Below are 22,820 nucleotides of genomic sequence, written 5' to 3'. Positions count from 1 at the left end.
AACGTTGCTTTCATATTGTATCTTTTTATATGGAATTTTTATCTTAACTTTGACCCTTGTGGATTACCATGATCTAAGTGATTTATAAATTACACAGCATTAAAAAAATGCTGGTTTTAGCAGTCACATGTTTTTATTACTGTTAAAAATTACTCGAGCAATTATGTTATTCAACTAACATGGTAGATATGTTTATTTGGAGTTCATGAGGGGTCCCTGTAAAAATGTGCTTTGACTATTTGAGACTGGAGAGTGGTTGCCACACTGTTTATAGTATCCTCTTTTAGTAGCATTGGTAAAGTGAAAGGGGGTTTATGAAACAAAATGACATTCTTCCAACTTCTATGACTGTCTGGTCTTTAGAGCGGAATCTAAACCCCAAAGCGGCCTGCCTTAAGAGAAGAGAGGAGGAAAAAGTGTCAGGGGGTTCCGGAGATGGCCAACAAGGTCACACGGGGGTTCACCCAAGCTTGACTGACACATCCAACCCCATGGGCCACCTTTGAGACCTGAACAGGTACTTACCTCTGCAGCCAAATAAACCTTTCATTATCTACTGACAAAATGCACATTTACAATCTCTCATTGAACTATCTGTATCACCAACAGTCCAAATGGCAAACATAGTGTATTTTATGATGTATAAAGCAGCAGCAAAACCTAACTGCGGCCCTTCGCGTTGGACAAGCCGCAGTAGGACTAACTAACGTTGGGCCACTCTGATAAATCACTAAATGAATCAACAATTGAACTGCTTGCCAATTAATTTCCTTTTGATCAAGCACCTGATTGAACATCTCTCGAGTTGGTGTCCGAGGAATCATTTCATATTTCTGATATGATAGTCCTGAATGCAGTGCATAGAGTAAGGGAACACTGCCCGTTTTTTTTTTTTTTTTTTATGTGGAAAAAAATGTCTTCAGTAATAATTTTGAAACTTTTTCCTTCTATCATCTGTTTGTCTATGCTAGCTAGCACTTGATGTTGTTAGAGCCTCATCCCAAAATGGTATATACAGTATTTGTTTTTCCCCTCAAAATTCTACGCTCTACTTATATGTCAACTTGAAAAAGTTTGTTTGAATTATTTTGCAAATATATTGAAAGTAAAATGAATGAAACTATGACTAAAACATCTCATTCTGGCTCTTTAGCTTTGTCAAAATCTATCTATGGTGGCGTCGTAACTCGAGTCTCTTCATCTCCTTCAATCTAATTACTGTAATTCTCCAAATATACAACATACTTTTTTTCCGCAAAAAATGAAGGCCAAAATATGGGCGCATTCTCAGTAACTTAAAAAATAGATTTTTTTTTGTTCGACACCATACGAGAAAGATTGATCTATCAGCCACAGAAGCCGCGTTTTGACATACATGCATTTTTGTATCGGCGGTATTCTTACTAACAATAATTCCCGTAACAGGATGATCTAGAGGACGGACGTCAGTTCGCTTTTAGCAGCAAGTGCTTGTTGCAGCTAGCAGCAGCTGGTGTTAGCTGTAGTTGTTACGGCATTATTTTTAATAAAAGAAGCAAGCAGATTGAACCATTGTCCGAGCCCATCCTAGTTCAAACTAAGGAATGTTACTAAAACGGAGAGGATCATGTAAAGGTTATGATGTCTCCATCTGATTCAATTAAGAATGGCAAGGTATGCGCCCTGTGTGCACCGGTTAGAGAACACTGAACGGTATTCCATTTTTCTCGTTCATTAATTGCGGTCTTTTGCATAAACACACAAACAATTTTAAATTTTGTGAAACATGGATGCTGCACTTCTTCGCGTATTTATTGCAAAACGGACTCAAGCTGCGTCGCGAGGAGAAGGATAAACAACTGCTTCGAGCACATTCACGCCACACTGGTGCTGCGTTCACTGACTGCTCACAATGTGGAAAACACATGTAGCCCACAACAAATACTTAACTTCAGTATATCAACACAAGGAAATTTGAAGAGTTCAAGCAGATGAGATTTGAGGTTTTGCTATAGTTTTTACATTGTTGCCAATGTGTCGGTCCTTCAGTCTTCAGTCCTTTGGCTATGTGGCCAAAACGTTGAACCAGCGTGTGTGTGTTCATTCTCTATACAAACTACAAACGCGTTTCGCATGTTGTTTGATGACATAGCGCCACATCTGATGATTCGATGTATCTTGTCTGTAACAGATCCATCACACAGGACATTTCATCCCGTCTGTGATGGCGACATTGCCTCCCTGTGACAGAAGGGGCTTCCTGCACCGTTTGCGCCACTTTGTGGAGGAGAACTGACCACCAGAAGCCAAAATCACATCAGACCAACACAATTCAGTCCCGAGGCTGACAAGGAGCCCGCACGGCACTCCGTCCGCAAATTTTGCCCCCAAAAAGTGAGAAGAATCTCAAGCACATATCACGCTGATCTGCTAGAAGCGTTTTGCTTCTGAACAATCAGACTTTGCAATCTCCTCTGACTCCACATGGAGGTTGCTTTGTGCCTAAACTGAATTGACGAATGCATTGTAACAGCAACTTTTTTGTTTTTTAGTTTTTATTTATTACATCCGTGAGCTCAAAGTGTATGTCTTAAGGGAAAATGTATACAGTTTTCAGTTTAACCCATAGTTTACCAGTGTCGTTGTTAAAAACAAAGTACTACAGCCTGGGTGGTAAAATGTGGAAAAAAATCAATTGGCTGTGTTCGAAATCACTCTCTAGCTACTATTTGATGACCTCTATTGTGAGTTTGTCATTCTGCAGTGCTTTTTCAATGTCTACTGAGCATAAATTAACCCCTGTTTACTGCTCTTAATGTAGCCCACAAAGCATAACAAAAACATGTGAAAAGCTACAAAACCAAATATGAGGTGTGTCACAAAAGGTTGGCAAATGGTCATGACAACATAATCGTGACAAAACCCTGAGCATCTGAATAAAGTGCTGCCGGAGGAAGCAAACTTCCTATCCACACAACCTAGCTCCGTGCAATAAAAGCTCAAGGGGTCCATCGAGAGCGCTTGTTTTGAACATGTGGATAAAATCGAGATGGCCATAACAACGGAGCTGCCAAAAATCTCAAAGAATCTTGAAATCTAAAAAAGGAAAAGCGATTACTTTCAAAAGTAAAACTTAGATATATGATTTGGGAAAAACACATCTTTTTCACCAGTCTTGGAACTTTTTTAACACACTTCATACGTCCCAAAACGCTTTGTGATGACAGAAAAAGAATCACCCTTTTCCGGAGTATCGTTTGATAGTGGGCAATCGGCAAATTGATGAGTAATGGCTTGAAAATATATTTAATAGAGCAACACATCCCAACACAAATGGATATAAAGTAATTTATTTGTGCTAATTTTGTAAAATATATCCATTCCAAAAATACGATGTAGTTTATTTATTTGTTCAATATTTGTTACAGAAGTTCCACCAGTTGACATTTGTAGATTCGGTACATATGCACACCCGATGAAAGTGCGCTATTTACGGCATAACAAAATCCTCAAAAATATACCCATGTACTTGGTAAAAATGTTTTGTTTTTTTCTTTGTTTTCCGAAAATGTTCAAGTATGACTTTGGAAACTACTATTCATTTTACAATGTTCATTTACAGTGGTGCTTTGAAATACATATTTCATTGTTCTTTGCAAAGTAAAAAAAATATATACCTGTGAGTTATTTTTATCCTTTGTCTTCATATGTTGCTTGCACAATTTTATGTTTGAATAGCCGATGCTTAAAGGGATGTAACTGATTTCCTATTATGTTTTAGTATTATGTTTGGCGGACTTTACCACATAGTTAAGTGGTTGTTTACACACTACAGAAGCGTGACTTAAGTGGAGTTTGTTGTCACCAACCATGCTTGTATCGCTAATATTTGTATGTCAAAACCAAAAAAAGGTTGAAAAATGGCTCATATCAAAGAGAAGAATTTGCAGGTCATGTCATACGTATCTCAAAGCACCACTGTAATGTATACTGTAGTATTAGGGAGTGAGGAATGAGTGGATGGTTTCCGAACACAGCCATTAATTTATTGGCCAATGGCACCCCATATAAAAAAAAAAGGAATAGAGGAAAACACTATTGCTCTCCCCAACATAAATCTATTTATATTTGTTTGTTTTCTCAATTATTCAAGTAAATGCATGCAACCAAAAGTTTCTGCTAGTTAGTTTCATTATGTTTTTGTGCGTTGAATACAAACAAATTCAAATTTGAATGAAAGTTCCTACTTTTTTTTTTTTTTACACGGTTGGTATAAAATGCTATTGATATGATAAACAGCAAATCTTCGCATTCCCTGCCTATTTGTAGTGTCTTAACTAAAGGAGATGCCTTTAGCCGTAGAATATTCTACGTATGCGGATTGTTAGGTGTAGTTTGACACATAATATCTTGGTTTTGATTTATCACATTACTTTCAAACAAATAACGACGACCACATTTTCTCCTGGACTGATTACGCCTTTATATGTCTCAATACAAAAAAAAAAAAAAAAAGCAGGTATACATTTGTGTCGATTAATTTCTTCCAGCTCGCAGTTATAATTTGCTGAATCCTAACAAAATAAGCCAGACTTGATATTTCACACGGTGTTGAACATATATATCAAAAAATTTTCATTTTGTTGAACTGTAGCACAACAATGAACAAAAGAATAGATTTCTCCTTTGGCTTTGGCTTTATTTATGTTTTGGTGTGCATGTTTTGTAATTACCGCAAATGGAAAAATGGTCTTTGCTTTATATTCGATTTATAGTTGTCTGTATATTGTCTTTTGAGGCTCTGCAAAAAAAGGGACTTCCATTAGACTCAAAGTAAAAAGTTTACATTCGGAATCTATCTTTGAGCAGTTTTAGTTTGTCTTTTGCTTGTGTGTGTTTGTGTGTGTGTTCTTGGTACGTATGTGGCCTTGTTGCTCATGACAGTATTCACATGTGCATATTCATGATTTTAGCTCAAACTATACATATGACTTCCTGCTTTCTGTCTTTCATGTGTTCCTCTTTGTTTTTCTTTGCCAAGTTGCTGTATTCCCACATGCTTTTCCCTGGTGTAATATAGACAAAAGGAAAATCAAAACGAAAGCCGTTAAAAAAAAAAAAAATTGGCTTATTTTTCACTGTAGTTAGTCTTTTATACAATAATACTGTAAGAATATTTCTTGAATTCTAAATATTACTCTTTCTAGATTTTTGAAAGCAAAAGTTTTGAGTAAAAAGTTTCTTACTTTATTTTACTATATTAGGTAGTAAAATGTACACGTTTACTTAACCATAACCTGTTTCATTATTACTGCAAATGTCAATATCCATTCGCAAGTCTCTCGTGGTTGACTGAGGAACATTTGTGTCAAAAAACTTTAAATGTGTTTTCAGTGCACATATCGGCAATGAGAATTACAATTTTCTGTCTTTTTTCAACAGAAAACATTATGTATATAACATTTATGTTGCAATAAATGTGCCATCTTTTTTTACACTGGAGTTTGGAGGCTTATTTCAACCCGGGCATATAACTGTATTGCTCTGTCCAGTTTTATTTTTTTCAAACTCCATGAAAGGTTATTGATGATTTCAAGTTGGCATGACCAACCTATCCTGTAGAGGGCGACTCCACAACGGGGTGCAAATATTACCAACCATTTCACAACCAATTTTCCGCCCGGTAATACTACCCCGTGCAGTTGCATGTGATGCACATGCCATAATCTGCTCTCAGTGACTCTCACTCACCCGAAATCACTTAACACTCAGACAAAAAAAAAAAAAATGCAGACACTAAAAATATGTAGCACAATACCCAGAAAACAACTGTATTAAAATAGAGGTTTTCTTTAGTATTCAGTATACATATACCCCCAATTTACTGTCTGTGGTTCAAAATAAAAACTGCATAGACATAATGCTTGCGGGTCCCAGGCACCCCCCCCCCCCACCCCCAAACATGAGTGGGCAGTGGTACCTGTTCTGAAAGTCAGTATTGGCAATGATTTTCTAGAATCATCTGAAACAACTCAGCCATTGTATTTATGCACACATCTTTAAAATAGCTGATGACCCCTGCAAAGCTTCTGAGGTCAATCTACCATCCCAGTCCCGGATGTGACTCAGATGGATGCATCCCGAAAGGCTGGTGAAAAGGCCGCTCCAAAAACTTGGAAGCGTCCCGCGCCGTAAATCACAGGCTCGCTCTCTGCGGAATGATCACTTTCCAGATGTGAGCGCCCCCCTCGCGCTTTTCTGCAAGGCCACATCCGCTCTGCTCCTGATCGTCTGGGCTGGTTTCATCACCTCCCTTTCAGTACTTCTTCTGGGGGAACATATGAGACTGTTGGACCGGATGGCGCTCCTTTTTATTTGGGGGGGGTGGGGGGTGGGGTAGGAACAGGACCACCATGTCGGCTGCAAGTTGACTTCCTGTTAAGGCCAGGAGCAAAAAGCCATTGGCTAGCGTCCTGCTAAGTGGACCAGAATTTGCGGTTCCCAACAGGCAGTGCACTCATTCCAATTACCACGTCTATTTGTTTCCATTATATTACTTGGTCATAAAAAGGAGGTCAGTCCAAAAAAAAATATTTCCCCACTAGTCTAAACAATTCATCCTGATTAATATTGTGTGGAATATGAGTTACGCAGCAAAATCCACCAGTTTTTTGTCGACTGAAAATGACATCTCAGTTGCTCTGGCTCAGGTAATGACCAATCACAGGTCAGCTTGCATATCTCACATGACCAAAGTAGGAAAACAATTGATACCCACAGAGGATTTCAAAATATGGACTAGTTTATGAATGAACTAACAATATTCATTACAGGGTTGCATGAGGTGGAATGAGACATTCAAGTAAGTATTTTTTTGAATGTGAAAAATAGAAGAGAGGACCTAAAATTTGCTCTACTTTTGGAAAACTGTTTGCTCGTGTCAAAGCCAGCATATCATGTGGTTCACTGCTTTCTTGTTCTTCCCTGCTAAAAGAGGTTTATCGTAATGGGCCTGCATGCATGTTGTGGGACACATGTTCCATGAATAATAATTATAAAATGAAACATTATGTTTATTAAAACATACGTTACCACAGTTGCAAGAGACAGCAATGAAACAAAAAAAATGACATTTAATCTCCTTTTGAACTGAGATGAACTTTTGAAATGCAATTGCTCACAACGGGGTATGGGACAAGAAAAAAAAATAGGGGGTACTCCTAAAATCCTAATTCAATATTTTAATATTCAATCCTTATATTATTCAATATTTTATTTTTATTTTCAAGCATTCTTTTCTCCTTTTTTGTACATTTATTCTCAGGTCAAGTAAATTGACTCAGAAACTGCATGTTTTAGTATTTTGTATGTGGAATATTTCATATTTGATGGGTGGGACATAAAATATCAATGAATTCTGAAATGACCCTTGTGTTAGAGTTTCAACATAGGATTAGAAACTGGGGTAAGGATTTCAAAGTGGCTTCCTGGTCACACAGCAGCCTCATGAAGACAAGCGCCCGCGAAAATGAATGAGTTGGCCAAACTTCTCAATATCCATCGTCGTTTTATATGTTTTATTGTATATATGACAAACGATCAGCAATGATTCTTTCGATTATTTATGAGTATGATCATTATTGTTTTGTACTAACATTATTTAATCTTCATTAATACAAATAGTAGAATAAAATTATTATTATCTAAGAGCCACAATATTTGTGAGGAAAAAAACAGTTAACAGCAATTTTACATGCTATTACTGTAATCGTATTTTGTGATTTTAATACACACATTACTGAACGATAACGATAATGATTGTATCATAGTTTTACATGTATAATATTTTATGCATTTGTGCTGTGTAATTCGTTCGCTACTCATTTGCGTGCAAAATTAAATTTGTGCCGCATTCCATAAGTTACTCCACAGGATGGCGCTCTCGAATTTAAAAACTTGCGAGAACCTCCATCAAAAACTTTCAGGCGTCCCATCAAAAACTACGGAATCAAGATTTCTTCACGGTTAGTTTCGAACCAAGTGCACAATTTATCTTTTTGGTGCAATACTTACGTAATCACGCAATTGAAATTGTAGCATTTTTCCCAAGGCCAAGTATGATGATTTGGGGGGGGGGGGGGGGGGGGGGGGGGGGGGTCAATCCACTTTTGACTTTAGCTTTACATATGTAAGTGAAACATTCCGTGTGGTTTCATGCGGGAGGGCTAGTCCAGTCGGTCCAGTTTGTAGTGGACCATCGGCAATTTATGAACCCCACCCCAACCACCCCCCACCCCGGTGGGCGGGTCGGTGCGCTTGTTTCAGTAGACGGGGAGGGCCGAAGTGTGGGCTGCTGAGCGTCCTCCTCCGCCTCCTCCTCCAACTGTCTCCCTCAGTAAGCGGCACTGCGATAAATAAGTTGACAAAGCGCCGCCCGGCCTCTTTGTTAAATGCTTTAATATTCAATAAAGGCATTTTTGTAGTTATTAAAAACGACAGGCGCAGAGGGGGGACCGACGGAGGACTGCTAGTGGTGAGTAGCGTACAGTTTCCAGTGTCGTTCGGACGTGTTTGTTGTGAGCGATCAAAACTCAACAAGTGGCAACAAAAGACCATTTGGAGCAGTCTCGCTCGCTTTCGGTGATATATGGCGCGGTGATGTTACTTTTTAAACAAGTTGAGGAGCACTTGGTTTAGCACTTTGAAGCCACCTGTTGCAGCGGGTACCGATGCGAATGTTCTTGAAGTGCGTCAGTATAAAGTGAATTCTACTTAGCTATCGATATACAGTACTCTGACGTAATATACCTACTTTTACGTTTTTATGTTGTTTTTTTTACGCTCGCGTGGACTTCATTTCTCACAAGGCTTTGTTGGGAAATAACAAAATACAAATAGGCTAGTGTACTCAAGTAAATGAGTGTGAGGATGTATGCCACTTGTCATTGGCCAATTCTCAATGAGGTTACGTAAGTTTTTAATTATTGCCCACCAGAGTGTAAATCCCTGCTGGCTGTGGTCTTAAGTGATTTAGTTGAACTTTCTTTTGACATCCTTCTCCAAATAGCGCCGGTTACAGTGCTTTTGTTTTCCACTTGTGGGCTTTATCAGTGTGGTCAGGCCTCCTCGCGCTTTACGAGAAAGTCCCACGGCGGGGAGATAAAATTGAGCTACGTCGGATCAAAAGCAAGGATTTGACATCTTAACCTGGGCCCTGTAGTGACGGCAGGGCGTCATCTTTCAACATTCAGGGCTGGTAGCTTTTCTCTTAGGGACTAAAGACATCAATACATTAATTTTCTGTATTTTCTACATTTTAAATTTGGCGAAAATGTATTTTACCCCGCCAACCCACTTGAAACACAACTTTTGATCAGTGTCAGAGAACAGAACCAAGTCCACAAGTTTAAGGCTAACATGTAATGTGAAATATCATAGATGGGCTCCCTAAGATTGTTAGGCTGGCCAACACTAGTAAAGCCCCCCCCCCCCCCCCGGACATAAGTGGCCTTTAACGTTTAAACTGGTTCGGTTCTGATTATCTGCACCTGGGGATCGATGCCAAAATTAATTAATATGTTTCTTTTTGTTGTGGTTTTTCACATCAATTTAGTTAATAAATTAAAATATAAATTGTGACAAAAAAAAAATCATCATTTCAAATTAAATGAGCCATAGGATAGGGTAGAAGCAAAAGCTGACACAATCAAAGAATGAACCCAGGAGCACACACAGGCAGGTAAGCATTGGAACTGGCTCTTTATTTATATAAAAGGAAGTGGGTGTGAAAGGCATGCACTTGGAGGTATGAGGGGCAGGAGGCAGGCAGACAGAATTGAGCCAGGGCTGTCTGCCTGATAGGGTGGGTGCTGGCGGTAGCGTGGACAAGCAGGTGGGACAGGTCTTCTTAGCGGTGCAGCTGCCATGAGCGTGGTCTGGGACAAGCTGGGTCGAGACACGAGCAGACAAGAATGGTTGACAGGCAAGCGAGTGTTAAGGGACAGGTATGGTTGAGAATCATGAGCAGGCAAGAATGATCGGCAGGCAGGCGAGTACTCGTGGACAGGCAGGGGGTCAAGGCACAAGCAGGCTGAGAAGGAAGCCTTGGCATGAGAACACAAGACAATCTGGCAAATGCTGTCGAGCAAAGGCTGATTGTAAGCAGTATAAGAAATCGGTTGCACCAAGTTGGTAATTTGGACTGAGTGATTGGAATGTGGTCAAACCGGTTCGTAAGACGGAATGAGTTGGCCAGACAGGCAGGCTGTGACAAAGATGTAATGTTTTACAATTATTAAAGTCAAATTAGGCAGCACAATGGAAAGAAGGGTTAGCACGTCCGCAGCACAGTTCAGAGGTCACGGGTTCGATTCTAGCGCCAGCCTCCCCATGTGGAGTTTGCATGTTCTCCTCATGTCCATGAGGGTTCTTTTCCAGGTACTCTGGCTTCCTCTCACATTCCACAAAACATGCATGGTATGGGTATTGGACACTCCAATTTGGTGTGTTTGTGTGTATGAATAGTAGATTCGTCTGTATGCTCTGCCATTGGCCAGCAACCAGCTCAGGGTGTATCCTGCCTACTGCCCAAGCACAGCTGGAAAAGGCACCTTCGACAATAGTGAGGATAAGTGGCTACAGATAAAGGAAGTATAAATAAAGAATTAATATTACATAAAGCACAACACAAAGTTCTTTGCAATGAACAACACAAGAAACTGTAAGTTTAAACAGTAATACGAGGAACCCAAAAAATATTGTTCAATATTTGTGTTTTTTCTTTCTTTTCTGTGAATGTTTTTCAAGAATGCAAGGCCTGCTGCAATAGCACACAATGTTTGAAAACATCATGCAATAACATTTGGAAGAGGACAAAAAAAAGAAAAGAGAGAATTCAGATCAGAATTATTATTTGAATGTGCAGTACCTGACACGGTGCTTAATGGTCTCTACATTTTGGCTACAAACATTTGCAATTTCACTGACATGAACATATAAATCTGGTAATATGTTAATATTGTTATAATGTTATATATATATATTGCAGCGCACCTTCCAACATGAATGTCAAATGAAAACAATCAAACGTCATCATTTTAAGGCAGTAATGCTAACCTCATATCTACCCTTCATCCAGTAAAAATACAAAGACAGAAAAATAGATGCACTGTAGATTTCAATCAAATGTTTTGTTGTTGAGTGCCCTCCAGCAGCTCCTCACAAATTGTAAAGTATCAAATCATATTTATCTACTGTATTGTTGCTGTTGTCATCATCGGCTGCTCAACCCCTCAATCCTTTAGCTACTCTTTGTTTCCTCCATTCTGCCAATCCTTTTCAAATCTACCATCTGAGGAACACAGTCGCTCTACAAAGCCCGGGTTCTATGTGAGGCAGTTTTGTCCTTGCCTCTATCACCAACCGCTTGCTTACATATATAGGGAGAGTTTGTTGTTTATTCTTATATACATACATAATAGGAATTGTCATTCACTAGAAACCTTTACCTATGACTGCTCACTTGCTACATTTATTTTAAAAGGGTGTCGGCCATTACACTCTACTGACCTGTTAAGTCCAGTGTGATATATTTTGCCTTGGCCTTTGTTGTTGTACTTATCAGAGCCCTCTTCCAGGCCCATCTCAGTTTGTCTCTATATTGTTGCATCAGGTAAATGGGACATTATCAGCAAGGCAAACAGGAACTTGCTAAAAGCCCATTGTCCACTGCAACACATGGTGCCTGCTGATGCCTTTGTCTCCTCTGGCTTTGACAGGCATAAATATTTCTGAGCAACATCCTTTTCAGGACCCATAGGACTTTTTTTTTATTACTTCTTTGGCTGCTTATTTGTCGATGTTTTAAATCAGGTTTTTGATCGTAAAGGGCAAGTGAAGCTGTTTTTTCATTTACATTTCCTTATTTGCAGTCCAATTTTAAATGTACTTAAACTCATGCCAGCATGCCATTCTTCTTTTAATGGTATAAGTTATGTTGTTTTCCCACCTGATAAGCATAACAATGGGGTCATACCAAGCATGTTAGTCATGGACATGTTAGCCCTTTTGTTAAAGTGTGCCTGGTCACATGTGCCTCATGTTGAGTCACAGATGCCCGTGTCTCAAAGAGAGTGTTTTGATAACACTCTTTAGCAGAATGGGAAAGATAAATGATAAAATACAGTAAGGCTCTAATGGCTCATCAGTGTCAAACTTATGAGCAAGGCAAGAGCAGTTCACTGAATTTTACAATCTCGTTTTCCAATAATGTACTCTCTCTAATTCTTCCAGAGGAAGGGCGCCTGATCCAGGGAGAGGGATTTATTTTCCTTCTGCATTCCTGATGGAGTCTTACAGAGTGACTGGCTTTCCTATAAGTGCACCTCAACGGGGCTACACCCAACCATCTCGCTCCTCTAGGCCCCACAGCAATGGAGCTGGTACTTATGGTCTGAGCATCCGAGTGCAGGGTATAGATGGACACCCCTATGTAGTTCTGAACAACCAAGACAAAGGTCCTCAGTCCTTTATTGACCCCAATAGCAATGGGTACATTGAGACAGAAGGCTCTTTTATTGATAACTACCATGAGTATGAGTTTCGAGGAGACAAGGAGTGTGGATCTAAGAGCCCCTTTGGGGAGTACAGGTCTCAGAAGATGATGCAGTATGCTGCCTCTCAGAATGGTTCTGCAGATACACAAGCAAGGAAAGCGCAAACCCTTCTGAACTTTCAGAGGCATCCTGAATTACTGCAGCCCTACGATCCAGAGACCAATTCTCTAAACTTCCACAATCAACCTTTAAGGCCCACTTCTCTTGCTGAGACCGGAACTCAGTCCACATCCACTGTATCGACACCCTCCCACAACAGGTCATCGAGTCTAGATCGGAACAAAGCTCCCGCGCAGTCGAACAAAATTCAAGCTCCGTCTCAGAGCTTGACCGAGGTATCGTACCAAAAACAGAAATTACCTCCTCGGAGTTTGAGTCCGCAGGGCAAGCCGCAAGCAGCTCAGCCGCAGTTCAAACCTCGTCACAGCAACCAGAGTCCACCTCAGTCCAAGCCAACACCTAAAAGTCATACCCAAGCCTCCATTTTGTCCAGTCCCACAAGTGAGCAGAGCAAAACTCAGTGCAAGTCTCCCACTTCAGTGAGCAGTGCCAACTCCAGCCTTGATCGTAAACGCCGTGAGCCAGATGTCCTTCCGTTGAGGAGGTCTGACTCCAGTGGACCTGTCCTTCAATCGTCTTCTCGCTCACGCCACTCCTCGTCATCCCACGCGGATGAAAATATTGATTCTCTTTACGCGGACACTATTAACCGTCATGAAAACCGGCGCTACATTCCTTTTGTCCCCGGGTCGGGCAGAGACATTGACACGGGCTCCATTCCCGGTGTCGATGAGCTCATTGAGAAGTTTGACGGCAAAGACGGCAGCCACCATCGACGTGGCAGGGCTGGGCGAAGAAACCGAATCAATCCTGAAGACAGGAAACGCTCTCGCAGTGTGGATAGTGCTTTCGGCCGGGTGGCGGGATCCAGACCCCTTGACGAATCCAGCCGTCGTCTGGGCACATCAATGGAGCATGTCCTGCGGCCCTCGCAGCTGCGGCTGCACAGGTCCGCTGGGAATCAGGAGCCTTGGTTCATGCTCAACTCCAAACCACTGTCTCGCGCCACTAGTGCCCCTGGATCTCCCCAGAGCACCTTGTCTAAAGGTGTAGAGTCCATTCAGGGATACCAAAAATCCCAAAGTCATTCTGCAGTTGTAACGCTCAAGAATAAAGACTCAGTGGACTCAGTGTCTTCACCAAGCAAACTGTCAACATCTTTATCCAAGTCCTCAACTGTGGGGAAAAAAGCCAGCACAGACACTGATGTGCAGGTAATATACATGAAAATTCATTCTAAATTTGACTCATCTTGGACCTTAAGCGCATTCATGGCGTCCATCTTAGCAAGACTCCCTAATGAGGAATGCTAAAAAAATTCAGTACCACATACAGTAGTTACCTGTCTTTTTTAAACGTTTTCTTTGGTAAATTCAAACATCATGTGTTTGGAGACATCTGTGAATTCATTTCAATAGGCCCAAAGGATTTCCCAACCTAGGAAGGGGAACCAAAACATGAGATAATTGGTCCCAGGTTTCTGTGTCAATAAAAGGCAATCAATACGCCATTTTATTCACAACACAATTTGACACAAAGGCCTTTTTGATTTGTGTTTGTTATACTCAATTGCATGTCTGTAAACCAGTCTAACATCTCTATCATCAAATTCAGATAATTCTCTCATTTCCTGTCTGTTTCAGGCAACGCCAGATCTCCTGAAAGGTCAGCAAGAGCTTTCACAACAAACACATGAAGAGACTGCAAAACAAATTTTGTTCAATTACCTAAAGGATGGGTGAGTTATTCCAGCTTGACCTCGTTCTGTTTTACTCCCTATTTTCATGACTGATTGATGCTATAAAAACATAATACTGTAGTTTGGATCTTTTGGCTCTAAAATGAACCTCAAACTTTGCCTATTGTTTTTACACGGACAAATACCACACTTTTAAGTCATGTGTCATGTTGGGAGAGGTTCTTCAGTGGGAGTTGGTGTGTTTTTTTTTTTTTTTTAATTCTATTCGGTGCTTGAGAGTTGATGATAAAAGTGAAGGAATGTGTTTTTTCACCCACCCAGCTAGGCGATCCAGCTGTGTGGATTTTTTTTTTCACAATCTCACTTGGCTTCGGTGTTTTCTCTCAGCTTTAGTGTAAATCAAGGGTTAAGCCTTTGTGTTTGCGTCTGTAATCTGACACGTATTGACTGTCAGGGGAAAAAAAGCATATAGGGTTAAGGTTAAGCTGAGTAAAAAGAAAAATTCAATCTGAAATGAAAGACATATGCAGCAAATGACACCATGATGGACCTGTTCAGATTTGATACACTTTTTCCTAGATTTTATTGCAGTTGTTGGCACAAAGAATGGCTATTTAGAAAAACTACAGGAAACGGTTTGGGTGTGTCGGGGATACAGGTCGGGAGTCAGAGGACAACAAAGGAAAGGAAACCCAGATGGAAGTGCTGGGATTGCAAATGAGGTACATTCTCAAGGCCGCAAAGACAAACACGGGCCAACAGGAGTTGTGAACGTATAATCAAACTCATCTGTGTCAGGAGAGCAAAGGTTGAGAGAATGTTTCTGTGTCACTGACCTAATTTACAGAAATAACACATCACTGTTGTCATTAGAAAGTGGCGTGACTTCACATTTATTGATACTGATGCTTTTCATTCCACTGACTTCTCCAAGGGAGGGGAGCTCCTCCCAAAGTCTATGCCAAAGAACACTTTGTATTACTGGTAGGAACCACCACATTAGGTACTTTTGCTCCAACTCATAAGAACCATCATGTGATGTTTAAAGATCTTACCTGTAAAGTTATACTTAAGTTTGAGGGCTGAAGCTGTGCAATAGTGGTGCTGAGTAAGTGCAGAAACTATCCATAAGAGACAGAGAATGTTAAAGGTTTTAGATCATTTCAGCACAGCTGCTGCTTTCAAACTCTTTATGAATCACATGGTACTGAAGCAAACACGTTAGAAGAAAATTGATATGCAAACTTCCAATGGCCACAACTCACGCAGGGTCCTCAACAAGCAGACAGGCTAATGGTTTAGCCATTTAACTGTCCAACTTTACACTTTGATTCATTGACACCCGTCAATCTCCAGGCCAGGTCCTTTCTATTAACTGGTCAAAAAGAATGACTGCACATCACATGCCTGAAAGTATGATCATGAACTCACTGAAACAAGGCTGTTTGTGCACTCAGGTGGCAGATCAAAGCAGCGTGACCTTTCCAACCCTTTCTAAGCTTGAAATGACTGATCTCCATTCCCAGAACCAACTGCGAAACAGGATTTCTGTTTTACCCTCCGCTGACTGGTCTATATGTGTTTTTGTCTGCAGTAGCGCCGATAATGATGAAACGACCAAGAGAAAGGTCAACCTGGTCTTTGAGAAGATTCAAACGTTGAAGTCTCGAGCCACGGCAGGCCCTCCCGATGACAAAGTGAGATATTGTTAGAGCCTCTGACTTTCTAACCGCTGTCCAATGCCACAAGTTTGACTTTGCAGGTCTGCCAACAACATACAATGGACTGCATTGTTGTGGTTCAGCACCTGCAGGGTCACCGATTTGTGTTTTTTCTTTTTTCAATGAATTTTTTCTTATTATACATGTTATACTATGCATCTTTGAATATACATGCAGCTGGTCAAAACTCCTTTGCGAACTGCTATGGTATTAGTCGTTATTCACTGAGGCTAAAAAATATATACCCGTGTATATTATTATATTATCTATCTACAGGTATTGCTACACTGTTATTGTTTAAACATCAATTGCTATGTGTTATAACAACAACAAAAAAAGATTAAAAATGTGGTCATTCCTTTGAGAGCTTCACTGTTTTGAATGTTCTGGATTTAGAAGTAATGAATGACATTAACACCACCTTTACCAGCTTTATTAATAGTACAGTAGTTAAATTATTCGGATGTGAAAGTTTGGAAGCCAAAAGGCCAAAGTATGTGGCCTTTTCAAATGTTAGGGTTTACTTTAATATTCATTCATTTTATTTGTTGTAGTATATGTATCTAGTATTTTGAGCTTTTCACAGTCAAATATATGCATATAAATGACTAAATCTTTGGTGCATCAGAACTTTTTTTTTTAATGAAATATGAGTTACAGTAGAACTCCTACAACAAAATCATATTTGCAGCCAGAAATTTTTCACTACAGGAGACTTTTCACTGTAGCAACTCTGTCTCGGACATAAACATGAAAAACATGTCGTGCAATCTACAATCTGAAGTTAAAAACTAAACCATCCGAAAAAGAAAAACAAAAGAAAGAAATTGCCAAATCTATAATAAGCTTTCAATTTCGTACTTCCATCAATTTCTTGCATAATGTCTTTGCATTTGCTTCATCAAGCTTTCACCTTTATTACCTTTATTGCTATGGAAGTTTGCCGGTACAAACCCCTTTATGATTTGGCTAAAAAGGACTGCCATGACCTAAATACCGTAAACAATGCCTGGCGAGCACCACGTTGGGGAGAGATGAGGCGTTTGTTTAAAAACGCTTGGAAGAATTTAGATCGTTTGACTCTACCGCTGTTTGATTCTCTACCTCTGTTATGCAGTAGTGTTGTTTGTATGCTGTAGAGTCCATTTACTGCCACCTATAGTATAAGAGAATAGTCTGACTGCGGAGCGCAGAGTATTAAGTGCTGCAAAACGTGTGCAGGCGCGTCAAGTATAAATCAAGCTAGTCTTTTGAGGCAGGCTTGTTTTCACTGTAGTGAATTTCAGTACAACGCAAATGCAGAAAAAAGCATTTCATACTATGCAGGGGGATTTTTCTTTGTATGAGGACGTAAGAAAGAGGGAAAGGCCTCAATGCATGGATTTTTTTTCATACTGGGGGGTATTTTTGCACATGCAGGTTTATTTGTTGATGAGTTTTACTGTATTTTGGTTGCTGGATTTCTAATCAAGAAGGGAAACGCTGCCTGCCTCTTACGATGTGGCTCCCACACCCCCTTGTTGACGTCATTCTCAAGCCGACCGCCACAACAAAAAAGCTAACATTGTAGTGATCGTTGTCGTGTACTTGAATTTAGAAGTGGAGTGAACGAAGAAGCCAAACAAAAATCATTTTTCTGACATTGAAATGCACTAGAGTTGCCAACAAAGCAAACGACGTATCAAATGAGCACACACTGTAACACCCATTCTTTCAACAAAATCTGTACCTTCCGGAGACCACCTCTCATAACGGTTCCGGGTAAATGAAGTACGACAACGTTGATTGTTTGGCCGTGTGCTCCCAAACACACATTTTTGTCACTTGGACATATTCTACAGTAAAACTTTGTAACTAATAAATGAAACGTTACTGTTTACTTGGCTGACTTGGTGGAAAATCTCTTCTCACTAACCCTGGAATGAAACCAAAAGTAAAAATGGGAGGTGGGCGTGTGGAGACGGTGCGCGGACCTGTTATCGACATCATGCCTCTCGCTAGCCATGTCATGTCATCTGCTCGGGCAGGACCGATGCTGAGAGCGCAAAATAAGCAAGGAATTTGAAATGCATCAGTGAAGGAAAAATAACCTGTTTAGAGTGCGAAATGAACATTGTAACATGGTTGAAATCTCCCCAAAAGCTTGAATTTCCATGATAAAGGCCCTTTAAAGCTTTGGAAACATTTAAAAACACCTTGCAACATGTTCTTCTTTAGTTTTGACACTCTGACCTTCATACTTTATCCCTCCGTACAACCAAACGTTTACACTAACATTCTCCTCTTCATTCTAACAAACGCTATAAGGAAAGTAAATATATTCTTTGAACATTGTGTTCTTTCATCAGTCCTTGGGTCTGTCCGCACAAACCAAAGCCCTGCAGGAGCAAAATGCGGCTCTGGAGCAAAGAATGGCTGAGCTGAAACAACAACTTCATGAACAAAGAATGGTAACACAAATATTTCTATTTAAAATATTCTTTCCATTTTGATCAGAAATAACTTGTATCTGACTTAAGTGGTAAAATAATGATAATGAGGAAAATCAACCAGTATAAATTTGACATTGCGTTTGAGTTGGGTTAACAAAATTATTATTTCAAAAAAGAGAGAAATTTGTTAAAAATTGATAGCACCCCAAGAAATAATTTTAATAATTTCATCTAAGGGATCATAATCAACCACCCTGTGTCACAGACGTTTCTAACTTATCAGGTAATCAGGTCACACTCAAAGCTTTTAGAGGGTTGTCTCTCTGCTGGTTGATGACATGGTGTATACCATACTGAACGTGGACTGTAGGAACTGGAAGCAAATGTTGAGGTTGTTTCAGGATCACATTTGACAAGTATGTTAAAGGTAAAACCTATAAAACCATCTCCAAGTAGCTTTATGTTCCTTGGATTACAGTTGCACATACAATATACAGTACAGTATTTCAAAAGAATGCTGGATTTTCATTCACAAATTTCTTTTTTTTTTTTAATTACTAGAAGGCTACCAACACTTTTATATGTGTATGTTTACTTATCAGAAAAATAAGGCGGACAATATGGCGGCTTCAAGCTTGAAGGATCTGCAGCGGGAGCTAGACCAAACTACAGAGGAATGTAAATGCTTGAAAAAAAAACTGGCCAAAACGGAGGCTGAACTACAGAGCACACTTGAAGAGTAAGAACTCCAATGATGCAAACCGCCACCAAAATCTTGTTCATTATCAAATGGATTATGAAAGTGAACATACACAGAATACTTACAGGGCTAACACTTAGTTTAAGGTGGAGGTAGACTACTACAAATTGTGCAGTGCTTTGTCGAGAACTTTTCAACAATTACTTTCGGCAAAATGTTAACAGTTGACCTTGATGGTGTACTTGCCCATTTGTTGTTTTCATGAGTTTTTACATCATCCATTGCCCTAGTGGCAACTTGGACACTAGTGACTTGTCAATTGACTTTAACCCTGAAGTTAAGACTCATGGGCTGTCGTTTGTACTTTATATGAGAAATATTTCACGGCTGTTGTGTGATCTGACATGTTATGTGGCGTGTCAGGCTGTTCCAGGTGAAGATGGAGAGGGAGCAATACCAGACGGAGATCCGAGACCTGCAGGACCAGCTGTCAGAGATGCATGATGAGCTGGACACAGCCAAGACATCTGCTGCTGACGGCGAGAGAGACACCATCATGGCGGTAGGGCCGTGTTCAGTTGCATAAGGCCATGGAGCGCTTAGTAAAATCCCTGACTTACGACTGACATTTTCTTTTCACTACCTTTACCATTTTTGGCCTACTAGTACACAAACAGGCCTTACTAGAACTTTGGTCTACATATACACTATAAGGCCTTACTAGAAACTAGCACCAAAATTCCCAATAGTTTTGTTTTCACTCCCATTAGTTTGCCATCATCATTTTGCTAGTCGACTGAATTCTCCTACTAAAGAGACCAAAAAGGATATTAGTACATCAACGTGTAGTACATCAAAGTCAATTGTGTAAGGAAACTACTTGTTTGACTTTAAAAGAACATCAAGTATCATTTTCCGTTTTTGCTCAGCCCAAGATACTAATTATAGTCTAAACTAATTTTTCTCCAGGACATAATGCAACTGAAGGTGGAGTTGCAGAAAGCTCTCCTGGTCAAGGAAGAGCAGGAGGATATTCTGAGGAAGCGGGAGCGGGAGCTGACAGCTCTGAAGGGAGCACTGAAGGAGGAAGTAGCCGCTCACGATCAGGAGATGGACAAGATGAAGGAGAAGTATGAAAAGGAGATAAGTCGACTGCACAAGTCCTTGGAAGAGGCCAAACAGGTTAGCGTTATCAGTTTCTCTCTCCCAACGCACTCATTAAAAAAAGTCATCATGTCAAAGGCGACGGAAAGAAAGTTGTGCAATAATTTTGGTGTTTTGCCTTGTAATGGCACAGTTTGCTAACGTGCCATGACCAATCACAGAAAAAATGGTGAGCCATGAAATTCCAAACCTGAGCTCTAGTAAACCTCGCATTACAAAGCAAAATGGTAGCCCCATGAGATGGATTAAAAACTGTATTTCTCTGCTTAATTCTTTTTCCACAAAAGCACTAGTAATCAAATTACCGTGCTCAGTTTATTGTGCCGCATAGAAGGTCTAATTGTAAAGACATCTTTTGACATCAAAACCTGCAAGGCACAATCTTTTTCAGTAGATAAAGCAGATGGCTTTATTTGCACCTGCTACATCATAATACCCTAATTATTGCCCCTGCTGTGTTATTTTATGAGTTCCAAGAAACACTTGTCAGCATAAAAACAAAAACAAACAAGAGTGGTTTTGGTTTTGTAGTGTGTAAATGGGCGCGCCTCAGTGTAGACTACAAACAAATGTTCACTGCATGCAAAAGATAGAAAAATATTTTCCTTCATAAAAACAGCCTATGCTGCACGCATTGCATTTTGGTACGACTTCAGAGACGCATATCTGTATCAACAGATTAAAAGAACATCAAAACATGATGATAATTACAAATTGCGTTTTTTTCTGTTTGACTACATTATGTCCGGTGTTTGTCTATGGAGGTTTTATTCGTAGAATGTGTCAGTACATGGTTTGATAATGGGTTTTGGAAACCACTTGAGATTAAAAGGAGTAATTTGGCAATGTCATTGAAATGATTTGAAAGGTTTAAAGAGTAAGAGTGCAGCAATGTAGTTTTGCTTATCTGGAAAGCCCCCGCGCCAGCCTCCCTGCATATTTTTGTGTATCAGAATGACGACATTGCAAGTGATAAAAAAGTCCTTTTCTTATCCTTAAAAGTAAATCATTACGGTGAATTTTTACAGTGTGCTCAGTTTTAGTCAAGTTTGGAAAGGGGTTGTGTGGCAACATTGTTTTTAGTATGCCTCAGTACAACTCGTGTGCGTCCTGTTTGTCTCAAAGGGTGGAAGTTGTCCTTGTGCTCGACTTCCTGTGGTGCCGGTTGGGGGGGGACTCACAGCAGCTATTGCAGGCTGACCACTGAGCACAGTTCCTTTGTTGTACAGGGGTACTGTGTGCACCACATCCCGGGGGAGTTCGTCATCAGGGGTCTATCCTCACCGTTTTTGTGAACATTTAGGAAGATGAAGTCATTGTTTGCTTTGCTTTTAAGATTGAACTGCGTCTTTGCTCATTAGGGGCTTTCCTTTTGTGTGCTTGAGGTATTGTCCTCTCCCCAGCTTGGGCTTTCTGGCCAACTTTTAAACGACTCAGTATCACCATAAGGTGCCTTTGAGACAAGCTTTTTTCACTAGAAAAAAAAATCGTAAGATTTTCAATTGAATGTTATAGTCATTGTATTTGGTACATGTTATGCTTCTGAGAAGTGAGATTTGGTCACGCTCCCACCCTTTTTTTTTAAAAGATAAAATAACTCAAGCAGACAATGACCTGGAAACAGCAAGATATGTGAGATTCCTGAGGTGGACAATAACTGTGGACATTTTTTTAGACCTTCACTTAGCAGAGTGATCGGCTGTTTTGCCCTCTATTGCAGTGCTTCTCAATTATATTTTGCCAAGCCCCCACTAGAAATAAAAAAAAAAAACAACTTTTTGCACCCGCTCTACTCGACATGCTGACTATAAATAAGATTATTATCTATAAAAATGGTATAGCTAAACCTGTATCCTTTTTATCATTAACAAAAAAGAAATATAATTCAAATTTCACCAACTGTTATTTTTTTTACTGCGTTTATATGGTTAGAGCTTAGTCTAAAACAGAAAAAAATTACAAAGTGCATCAAAGTGCCTGAAACAAACAAACAAACAAACAAAAATAAAATGATTATTTTATTGCAAATACACTTAACATGACAATAGCAAAGCGTTTTCTCTAGGGTCATCCGCACCCCCCTAGGCATTACCGTGCTCCACCCAGGGGGGCCCGCCCCACTATTTGAGAAGCACTGCTCTATTGACAATGGACAAAATGCCTGTAATAATGTGTTAAAAAAAATCAACAGCTTGTTTCTGAAAGTAACGATTAACTCATATTGACAGGGTGGACAGCAATCTCAATGACACATGCAACATTTTGTGCGTAGTCAGAAAACTGTACCATTTATATGCATAGCTAACTTGGATTGTAAAAGCATGTCATCAAACAAAATAAGTACATTTTATTAGTTTACTACACTCCCTTTTCACTCATCATTAAAGTGGTTTACCATAATCATATTAGTGGCTATTTTTACACTTGTGCGGGCTTTTCTAATGTTATAAT

General features: G+C 39.9%; 2 protein-coding genes across 2 annotated transcripts in view; both read left to right on the top strand.

Annotated features, from left to right (window-relative positions):
• tcf12 (transcription factor 12) overlaps positions 1 to 5,474 on the top strand; it is a 76,933-nt gene extending 71,459 nt beyond the window's left edge. The window contains exons 20-21 of the mRNA XM_088413025.1: positions 364 to 517; positions 2,171 to 5,474. Coding sequence (XP_088269151.1) covers positions 364 to 506 — 143 coding nt within the window. The 3' untranslated portion in view covers positions 507 to 517; positions 2,171 to 5,474. The remainder of the gene's footprint in view (positions 1 to 363; positions 518 to 2,170) is intronic.
• Positions 5,475 to 8,350: 2,876 nt separating this feature from the next.
• cgnl1 (cingulin-like 1) overlaps positions 8,351 to 22,820 on the top strand; it is a 35,333-nt gene continuing 20,863 nt past the window's right edge. The window contains exons 1-8 of the mRNA XM_088412953.1: positions 8,351 to 8,512; positions 12,271 to 13,867; positions 14,297 to 14,391; positions 15,947 to 16,049; positions 18,422 to 18,523; positions 19,108 to 19,244; positions 19,629 to 19,767; positions 20,175 to 20,387. Of these exons, the coding sequence (XP_088269079.1) occupies positions 12,323 to 13,867; positions 14,297 to 14,391; positions 15,947 to 16,049; positions 18,422 to 18,523; positions 19,108 to 19,244; positions 19,629 to 19,767; positions 20,175 to 20,387 (2,334 nt within the window). The 5' untranslated portion in view covers positions 8,351 to 8,512; positions 12,271 to 12,322. The remainder of the gene's footprint in view (positions 8,513 to 12,270; positions 13,868 to 14,296; positions 14,392 to 15,946; positions 16,050 to 18,421; positions 18,524 to 19,107; positions 19,245 to 19,628; positions 19,768 to 20,174; positions 20,388 to 22,820) is intronic.

Source organism: Hippichthys cyanospilos, chromosome 4 (genome assembly GCF_059441005.1).
Source record: "Hippichthys cyanospilos isolate Australia breed blue-spotted pipefish chromosome 4, RoL_Hcya_1.0, whole genome shotgun sequence".
NCBI classification, from domain to species: Eukaryota; Metazoa; Chordata; class Actinopteri; order Syngnathiformes; family Syngnathidae; genus Hippichthys; species Hippichthys cyanospilos.
Note: the sequence above shows the minus strand (reverse complement) of the source record. Positions and strands in the feature narration are given on the sequence as shown.